This window comes from Polyodon spathula, chromosome 13, assembly GCF_017654505.1.
Source record: "Polyodon spathula isolate WHYD16114869_AA chromosome 13, ASM1765450v1, whole genome shotgun sequence".
Taxonomy (NCBI): Eukaryota; Metazoa; Chordata; class Actinopteri; order Acipenseriformes; family Polyodontidae; genus Polyodon; species Polyodon spathula.
The window spans coordinates 8,915,052-8,925,788 of NC_054546.1; the positions used below are offsets into that span (position 1 = coordinate 8,915,052).

The window sequence follows — 10,737 nt, forward strand, 5'->3', positions numbered from 1 at the left end:
AACTGGCTTGAAAAATGTTTCCTTAAATTTGTCTATTCGTCTGAATCTCGTCAGTTCTCTTCACTGTTTGAATTGAATATCAATGTGTTTATTTTAATGTATTTCTCTGCTATACTGTGCTTGTTACAGAGAGATAAAAAAATAACTATACTGTAGTCTGTTTAATTTAATACTGTAATGTAGTGTGATAAAGAGAGAAAGAATTGATGCTGTAAATCTCTCTCCCGATCGGAAAGGGCGCTTGGTAAGGTTGGTAGTACACTTCCCCATAGACGCATAGTGGGGCAGTGAGACCAGTAGCTGCGTGATGACTAACCAACAGTTTCTCATTATTATTGCAGCTTGAAGCAGCAGCATTGAGATCCTGCAGCCCCTATCTGTGGGACCAAGAGTCTTGGAGGGGAGAAGACAGCATCTCTATTTGTAAACGCTCCGGGAAGAAGGATTCCTGTGCTCTTAGAAGAACAACCAGTGCCACGTGTGGGCAGCCATTTCTACTGAAACACTATCTCCTGGCTGAGCTTGGTGTGTGATGGTACATACTACTACGCTATCACAGTCTGCACCAAGCCTTACCCTGTCTGACTTTTCCTCTGATATGAAATTCTTGATTCTGCTGGTTGTTGGAGACTGAGATTTTTCAACAACAAAAAATCATTATAGCAGTCACCACAGCGTCAGTGGTCTGGGGTTTTTGTACAGGACTACATTCAAAAAGTCATCGAAACAGACAAGGCTACTGACCATTAACTGCATTCACAAAGTCTGACCTAGTTTAGCATTATACAGAGTATGACTTCAGTTCAATAATGTAATCTAGGTCATTTCAAAATATGTGTGTCTGGCCCTGTTCAGTTTTAGTAGCAGATTCAGGAATGTATTCTAGGGCATTCATTTGCCAAAGTCTTTTAACTAATATTTCACAGATGTTTATATGTGTGTGTGTGTGTGTGTGTGTGTGTGTGTGTGTGTGTGTGTGTGTGTGTGTGCTTTAAACAGTTGAAAAACAGGTTGTTTGGAACTGAAAGTTTGAAATAAATCAGATTTATAATGTCTGCAAAGGTCTGGGTTGAAGGCAACTGGGGCACATCCTATATATTCTGCTAGATGAAGATCATTTGTAATCCCCTGCTTCAAAAGATCAAATTAATGAGCTCAGATTCTTTTGGGTGCAGGATAGAAAAAGGTATTTCTTTCTGTAAAAGGATTCCATCACTGTTAGTCTGTCTATTTATTTATTTATTTATTTATTTGTTTGTTTATTCATTTATTTATGTATTTGTTTGTTTGCTAATTTAGTACATACACCATATGTAAATTACTGTTTTCAGAGATACACTGGCCTAATTTTAAAAAAGAAAACTCCATGAAAATTCCACAGAAATATTCAGACAGGTAAACAATCAGGTTTTGAGATTTTGAAAATAGTCATGCTGTGTCAGTTTAGCTAGCTTTGGACTGATTTCCCTGGTTAGGAGCTGGCTGTGTATGTGATGAAACAGGTTGTCTCCCAAACATTTCTCTTTCTGTAATGCTGGGTACTGGATTATTCAGTGTGAAGAGGAGCCAGTGATTCTCTGCCTAGCCACAGAGAGATGTGACCTTGCAAGCAGCAGACGCTCTGTGGGCGGGTGTGAGCAGCGAGGGTGTTTACAGGATGAGACAGTGCTTATTAGTGTGTTTATCCCAGATTGAAACAATAATGTGAGCAGCTGGAATCTGCTTTTTTTTCTGTAAAACGTATTTGTCTTAAATAAATGTATGTTTCAGGACAGTTAATGACTCTCCAGTCAATCCTGCATCCTGCTTCATCTCCTTGCACCCTAGCATGGAGTGTGTGGGTGCTTCTTTGTTTATGGTAAAATTAAACTAGCTCCATATTTTCTTCTTTTTTCAAGAAGCAACTAAATGTTTTAATCAAGTTGATTGTGTATTTGAGTGGGACACTGGCATGTCACTTTGACTTTATAGCTTTACTTCAGTGTGTGTGTATGTAGAAGTCTCACCACGCTGCAGGATAGAGGTGTAACTATACACTATATAAACCATATCACTCTACACACCTCTGATACCTATCATGATACATGTGGCAGAACTGAACTTTGTAGGACGGGTAATGAGATAAAACAATTCACTGAAAACTGAGCTGCCACCTCACCCTCTCCTCATTACAGAAAACACAGAGATTAAATTAAAGACTAGTTGTTTAAATAGTGTCATGTGATGCTCTGGAAATATTTAACCTTGCACTAGATCAGAAAAACATGGAAAACCGAGAGCGATAAAGATGGGGAGTTTCACATTGTCACCAGTTACAGGACTGTTTCAGAAAGGCATGATTGTCCAAACAAGGCTCAATAAAAGGTACTTTGCTACCTGCCAATGAAAAGCACTGCCTGTATATTAGCTTGACTAGCTTATGGAACAGTTGGGGTCTTCTTATCTTAACAGGGTTATGACTCCAATACAAGAATTTTACCAGTCTTCATAAGACCTTATCTACTGGACAGTAAATGAATTGATCCACGTGAGTAGACATTTGTCCAGGAAACAGAAACACTTGCTGGAATGCATTTTTATATTACATCTTAGTTTCCAGGGTAACCAGATCAGCCCTAATAAGAGATGAAGTCTTTCGTCCTGCCAGGAGAACTTAAGGTCAGCTGAGGCATCTGAGATTTATTGTTATAAACCAAAGGAATGGACCACATAATGATGTGGTATTATTTTCTAGTTAGACTGAAATGTTATTGTGGAATAAACAAGTTGGTATATTTTACATGTAAAGAAGTCCCAGTGCATTCCTGATAGTTTATTGGCGTTCTTATGTCTAGACATTATGTGCCTGCAGTAAAATGTCCCTCCCAAACTGCTCTACGTGGCTCTGTATTGATCTGTACATTCCATTTTAATTCCATGGCAGACTGTGTAAACCAGGGATACCTTTTTCATTTTGTTGATTAATACAAGGTTTGCTATGGATTTTTTTTTTTTTTTTTTTTTTTTATTGTTAGCCTGCATTACATTTTGCCTATATTGTCTGGGCAGCTAGCATGTAAAATTGATTTCACTTTAGCAATGGTGGTTATTTTAATCAGTTTCCTCTCAGAAATCACAATGCTCAGACAAACTAGAAGGCAAGGAGCCATTGGGCAATTCATATATACAGTTCATTGTTTTGCCCCAGGCCTTATCAATGATGCATGCCACACACTTAACTGTCTTCACAGCTGTTTCCTATGATTCTTTTAGTCAAGTTCCATTACTGGTGTTGTTCAGTGAAAATGTTCCCAATGTTTGCGAACCATTCATTAAGATATGACATTCTCCATTCATTATTCCCGTGGGAATGCTTTGCTTTTGCTCACATTTATAGTTGTTTTTTCTCACTTTACTCTCAACCCAGATTTCCATCTAGGTCAGGGAACTCTATCATACATAAAAAAAGACTCAGTCCTAGAGCACGTTATGATCGGGTGTGTGGGTTATCCGCTGACAGCCGGGGAGCACACAGAAGGCTGCAGTTGTAACATCGTCCTGGCGCTCAAGATTTATTTCTCAGCACACAAAAAGCCACAGTACATGGTAGTGTAAAAATAAACAGAAATGCAAAAATGCTAAAGAAAACTACAAAATGATTCCTTGTAAACAAAACACAGCTCTGTGCATCTTCTGTGGACAGGAGCATCTGTGTTTTTCTTTTCTTTTTCTGCAGACGTGTGTATACATCGGAGCAGCCAGTGACAATACATTACATAGGTATAAAACCTTTTTGAAATGTCAATGCGCATTAGATACTGTCAGAGGACACTGCTTAAGAACTTCTGTGTGAGTTTCATGCTAAAGTTTGATAGACTACCTTTTTATATTTTACCAACAGGGTTTTATATTTTTATATTTTACCAACAGGGTTAAAACAGACAGATCTTCAAGTTATATCAGAAAACCATTACCCTACTGGAAACAGCACTGAACAGAGCTAATGTAAAAAACTATTTAGTTGTACATATCAATAATGTGTTGATGGAATCTGAAGTAATATTGCACACAGGCTATACAAGCAATGGGAGTTTAATAAGAATCATGAGTCTCCTAGAAAACAGAAGCTCTCTCTTTTTGCAGATCGTCAAAGGGGTCAAAGCTAGAATTGGCTTTAGTATGCAAGCATCACCCCTGTGTGACCTCCTTTTTGGTTGGAAAGCTGTATTATGCTGGTAACTAGAGTCAGCCTGTGAACCGAAGCAGCGTTCTCCATCCCTCACCATCTTGACCTGGAGACGACTTTGTCATACAGTATTTATTGTAATGTTGGGTAGCTTGCCACCTGGCTCTTTCCTTGTGACAGTATCATGTTGAATTGCTCTGTGAGGATATGCTAGTAATTTCACAGCCACACTCCAACTTTCCCTAGAAGTCCTCTACACATTTATGTGTGCTAATTTTCATATCAGTTCTAGACAGTGTGACCTAATGGTCGGAGCTTAGGGACTGGGAGGCAGTGTGGGATGACTGACAGTGTGGCCCAGCAGTTAGAGATGGAGGACTGGGAAGCACTGTAGTTCTAGTACTTTACCCTGTGGACTTTATGTTTACTCGATGTGAGGGGATTGCTTAAAAAGGGAGAACAGGCCCCCCTCCCATCACTCCCAAGAGGTCAGCAATGTATTGTCTTTTTCATAATTTATTATATCTGCAGATGATTCATTTTCCCATGCACATTGCAAGCCAAGACACCATGAATTACTGTGACAATCCAGTGTAATACTGCCATCAGGCCCATTTCCAAAAGTGTGCAGTCCTCGGCTCTGCCAAGAGAAACTGTCTCAATTATATAAACTCTCTATGTGAGGAAGACGGCTTAAGAGGCATTTGTCAAAGCGTGGTTAAGAGGTGTACCTCTAGTCCTTGGCCCTTAAGTGGCAATTTGGTGTGTTGTATATCTAGATATATTATTACAGGATAGCTCTGTTCTGATACAATACCGCCTCTCCAAGATGTCTTGATGTCTCAATTTTTACAGGAGGATGTTTGCAGAATTTCTCAGACCTTTGTTAAATATACAGTAGTTTGACAGATACCTCATATACACCCAGATTCTGATACTCTCAATAATATACTGTGTGTGCGCGAATGGTGACAAATCTACTGGTCATCAAGTTCAGTAGTTTTCAGGAAAATTGTACTATGTACATTACTAGTATATAAATTACAATAGGTATGTCCTGTACATATATGCAGTAGATTAGGGTTAAAAATGAGTAGGGTATGGGGGAAAGTAAATAGCTTTAAATACAAACACTACAGTGAGAGCCCAAAATCTGTTTCTTTGCACCCCACCTTCACATTGTTCCCCCTCAGCAGCTCCTCTCAGAATCTTCTGTTTTCAGTTTGAGTTTTGAATGTGTTGGCGGGGGGTGGCTGAGTCTACGCAGGTTGCGGTTCTTTTGTAACCTTACTGATCTTCAAACACATCACAGCTAACAGATGGCTTTTTTCATTTTAACTCACCGACATCTTAATGGATCAATAGAAAGAGCCTTGGCCAGGAATTACCACTATGTGCTTCTGAGCTGCCAGATCATCCACTAATCATACTGACAGCAGGGGCATGCAATGCAAATTGTGGAGGAGATGGTGACATAATGTGTGTGTGTGTGCATGTGTGCATGTATGAAAATCACAGTGCCTTTACTAGGATTCACACACGACTAGCAGAATTATGGGATTATTTACAAATGACTAATTTAGACATTTCAGTAATATTGAACATACATTACAGTCAAATGTAATATTTCAAAGTGTTAGTATTGTTGTCATTTTGTGTATGAACCAGTCATTGTATGAGTGTGTGAACCAACCTGCAGATGTGTGCCTGTGTGTGTGCAAATCCTGTGTTTGCATCATATCGGAATAATTAAAGACAGAGAGAAAGTTAAGTTTTGTACTGTATATCAAATGCACTTGGTTACCCTATGACGTGGAAAAACAGACCCAATTATTTCTGGACTCGATGTAAGTGAAAGGAGGATGTGTGGTTAGAGTTCACTTACTGACTAAATCAAGAATTTCATTTAACCTGAGAGATGATGTTATGCATTCCCAGACAAATAATGCAAACAACAATTAACTACTTTATACCCCAGAGGAGATTTTGTTTATTAGAACTGTTTGATTTTTTTTTTTTGTTGTTGTTGTTGTGCTTGAATGATTTTAATGGTGTGCAGAAATATAATGAACATTATTTCCCTCTATGTAAAACTCCCTTGATTGTCTTTGTTAAAATTCTTCAGGGGTATAATTGCAGAGACGTGTATAATGAGATATTAACAGAAGGAGCATTGATGCTGCTTTTCTATTGTTTCCCTTAAATCACTGTGCTGAAACATCCAAGCTGAAGGGACCGATTAATCTTTTCTGTTGAGTATTACCTGATGCAAGTTTTCTCTTGACCTAATTTGACGTGTGGCTTGGTCTTTGTGTGGCAGACACTTTCCCTGTTTAATATTTGAAATAAATCAGCTAATTCAGTAACACATCTCCCTTTTGGTCGTACTGAGCAGGGTCCCACTGAATTAACGCTGTCAGTTGCTTTCAAGCAGTCAATTCCTCCCTCACTACACGTTGCGTTTGTGTGTCAGGTTGTGACTACAAGACAGAGAGCTAACCTAACAAAGAACAAAAAAAGGGAAATGAATGGGCACAGGAATCTGTCAGCAGCCTAGAAACTGGCATGACCTGTTCCAATAAAAAATTTTTTTTTTTTTTGCAGATTATATATTCATACAGATTAATTTACTGAAAACTGTAGAAAGTCATGGTAATACACCGCAGCTTGTGTTATAAATAGCTTTTTTTTGATTAATGAACCCTTCAGCTCTGTTTATTGTTTAATTGACTGTTCTGAAATCTTGGCAATCACCCCAGACAGACTCCCTACCGATTTTATCAGCCCCTTGCAGTTCTAGTGCTCAGCAGCTATAGCAGCTGATGTTTTATTTCCAGCACTTACTGCTTCTCTCACACAAACATCTCAGCCTTTTAATTCTTCCCACTAGGGATATGCGCTAATTATATTTTAACTGGGCACTCAGCGTTGCCCGCTGGAGAAATATTGTAGCTGCTGCAATGAACTGAAAGGGAGATTGGAATGGCTGTACGCCTCCCCACCCACACTGTCAGATTGTCCAAAGCTTGAAAACTTGTATGCAGTTGGATTTTCACACTATTGGTCTTGCTTATACAGTATTATACAGTTCATTGACTCATGGTTTGGTTTCAGAATGTGTTGCTCTCCATATATTATAAACAAGCAACAGCTTCAAGACATGAAATTGTGTGTTTTGGTTATACTGCAATTCATTCGATCAGCTCTTTATACATTATTCTGCTGGTGATGCCACATATTGTTGTTGTTAGTCTTTATTTAAGAAACAAAATCAGTTACCATGCACTGAAATCTACAAATACATCCACAGTTTGATATCAAAATGCACGTGCCCTTCAAAAAGCTATGTGAAGTGCTCGGCTTTGCAGAGCAACAGAAGGACCACATTTAGAACAAGAAATTTCTGCAGGGCTCTAACAGTGTGCTGTGCACACCATCTCTCCCCATTCTCAACTTCCTTTTGCTGTTACCTAAGCGCTAGAAAGGAAAATGGAATGAAAATCATAAAAACAGTAGCTGAGTTTGAGATGAGCAGCACAGCCAGTCTCCCTGGAGTTGTGCTTCCACTCCTGGCAGCGCCCACACGAAGGTTAGAGCTGCATATTTTATAAAGATAGATAATATCCATATTCATCCGCTACCCTGACCAGACAGTGAACCCCCTGGCTGTCATTGAGAGCTGTCAACAATGCTATGATCATATATCTTTCATAATGTCACAGCTGTCAATCAGCAGGGTCACCTGTCTCTCTACTTTCAGTGTAATCTACACCAGGGCCATGCTCATCTCCCTCAGATAGGCAGATGAACCCTACCAGTTTGGCACAGTTTTGCTGATGTGTGGAAAAAAGTGCATTAGGGGCTGTTTATATTTCAATTACAGAACTGAAAATGTTCGAGAAAAGGGGATTGTAAATTGGCTGACTTCAGCAATGGTGCTGTCTGTGTGTGTGTGTGTGTTTCTGTAAGCTTTTGAGGGTGAGGGATATATTTTAAATGTTGAAGGCTGGTACAATATGTTATGTACCTGTAAGGCAGTTTTTATAAGAAAACCCTGTTCGTGTTTCCGTGTGTTTGCTGTGCTGCTGCACGAAATCAACTCAATAAATTTGTAGATTCAGCGCAATTTAAATTAGAAGGTGTTTGAATTAGGGAAAAAATCGATTGACGCCCCTTGTAAAACCATAACTGCAGAACCACACTACAGTTTGTTTAAACCTCTGGGAACTAATAGTTTTGGACGCTTCTATAGTCAAAACTTTCCCTTAAGCTTATTTTAGGCATTTGTTGACGTGTGTCACCATCTTTAAAATGTATCTTTGCTTTATCAGGCTTGCATGTATGGGGTGAATAAGGTTTTGAGTTCTTAAACTCTATAAACTTCATCTTAAGGTCGTCCAAGCAAACATTTCATTTTCCCAGTGCTGACAGGAACCTTTTAGCGTTAAAGAGAGAAAAGTAAAGAATATTAACTGGAGACGTGTGTGTCCTTATTCTATAGAAGCTCTTGGAGCAGCAGTCCCGTCAATAGGGTTTTTATTAGTGCCTTGCTCTCACTGCTCCTGTGCTCGGCCCTCCACTCCAGATTAGTGGTAATGCAGTCTGAAGGTGGGAAACACAACTGAGGAACAAATAGCTTGTCAGTCATTGATTCACAAAGGGAGGTGATCGCCTGGGAGAAAAACAGACTTCCTGTTAAAACCAACAAACACACACGCACACGCACACACACACGCAGACCAACACAAACTCACTCTTCTTACTGCGTAGTAGTAAAGCATTCACAGGCATCACTCTCACAGCTCTTACTTGCATACATTAAAGTAGCTGTAGCTAACAAAAGAACTCCTTAAACCAAAGCTATTTTGCACTTCCTTTAGCTGCACACTGTAGGTCACCAATGTGCAGTTTTGAAAGAAACACATGTTATACACACTTGTATTTTAATTTTAAAACATGGTAGCTGGTATTACTTTAGGTTAAAGAAAACTCAGTTTATATGCCTTATTCTTGGGTTATTTGTTTGCACTTGCACTCCCTGGGTCTTCTGGGTCAAGTCACGTTACTGGCTCAAAGCATGTTAGTCAATAAGGGAAAAATGAAGTATCTTATCTCATAGGTCTTGCAGAACCTTAAGAATTGCCAGCTGTCCGGCGATATGCTGGAAGATGTGGGTTTTCATGTCAGAATCCATGGGACCGCATGGTGCAGTGGTCTGCTATTTACGGAGACCAGGGATAAGATCTCATTTGGAGCCCAATATCTGTGCCCAGTACAAGAGAGATACAGTATATTCAAAGGAGAGATATATTCTTGAACAAGAAAAAAGAAAGCTTGTCTTATTTCATACCAGATTAAAAAAAAATAAAATCTAAACAGCCCTGGTTGTTTTGTTGGTATATATTATAGGTAAAAAGAGACAAATCTTTTAAGTTATGGATATAATAATCCTGCTGGCTTAAATCCAGTGGTGATTTATTGACAACTTATTAACTTCACAAAAGTCTACAGTATAAAAATGTTGAGTAAGCAATACAGTAGAAAGTTGAAGCAACACCCCTTTCCTGTCCCTGCGCTAATCATTCTAACCCATTCTGTTTACAAGGCTCGAAAAATTAAATAAAACTTGTCAGGAGCAGCAAATTATTATAGTTCCTGTCAGCAGGGCAGCAGCTTGCTGGAACACCGCTAACTGGATGACTCTGGGTGGTATTCACAGGTCATATTCTCTTCTGGCTCAAAGATACAATTTCATTATTATTTTTTGTATTATTATTTTAATACGGAAGACCTGAAGGGACATGGTTAAAGAAAAAAAAAAAAAAAAAAAAAAACATATTATCTCGTGCGCACAAGATAGCATCCTGTGAGCGCGAGAGAGTATGTCCTGTTTCACACCAGGTGGCCAGAACTGCAAGTGCACAGGACAGTAGCCTAGTAGTTGCATTGATAACTATTGTGTAATGTGTTGAATTTTACTTTCACCTTTGGCTTAAATATAAAGACGTAGTCTCTGTACTCTACACCCATGCGTATGTGATAAGTGAAAGATGTTTAAAATGTATTTTGAAATCCAGAAGACTATTTCGCTGAAATGGATACAACGAAGTATGACGAGGTTGTCAATTTTAGCCATGCGCAGCTTCAACTCCATTTATACGGCTGCATGTATGCTAAATGCAGAGAAAGGGGTCTGCATGTAAAAAAAAAGAAGTAGTTTGTTTAATTTTGCTAGAACTTGATCCAAGCAGTGTCAAGCACAGACCAACGCAACTACTTTGAAAGTTACCATCTCTGAACCCCTTTTCTTCTTTTAAGGAACGTGTGAATGTATTAGGAATAACTTGTGGAATTTCAGTTTTCTAACTAAATTAATATGTAGGAATCTGAAATATCTGGGGGAAAAACCATGTAACATGGTAAAATATTTTTTGAATGTATTTACAGTTGATTGTTTAAAATGTGTGCTTTATATTATTCAGGGGTAACTGTCCTGTCTTTTTTTGTGTTAACGCTTGAATGAATTTGCACATGGGGAGTGCTTTTTCACCATAGTCTATGTCAGACTCTCT

The 10,737-nt window shown here is 38.8% G+C and overlaps 1 protein-coding gene across 1 annotated transcript in view; it reads left to right on the forward strand.

The window, feature by feature from the left end:
- The window catches only part of LOC121325144 (zinc finger matrin-type protein 4-like), a 37,699-nt gene extending 34,843 nt beyond the window's left edge, over positions 1-2,856 (forward strand). The window contains exon 7 of the mRNA XM_041267455.1: positions 342-2,856. Within this exon, the coding sequence (XP_041123389.1) occupies positions 342-360 (19 nt within the window). The 3' untranslated portion in view covers positions 361-2,856. The remainder of the gene's footprint in view (positions 1-341) is intronic.
- Positions 2,857-10,737: the final 7,881 nt, after the last annotated feature.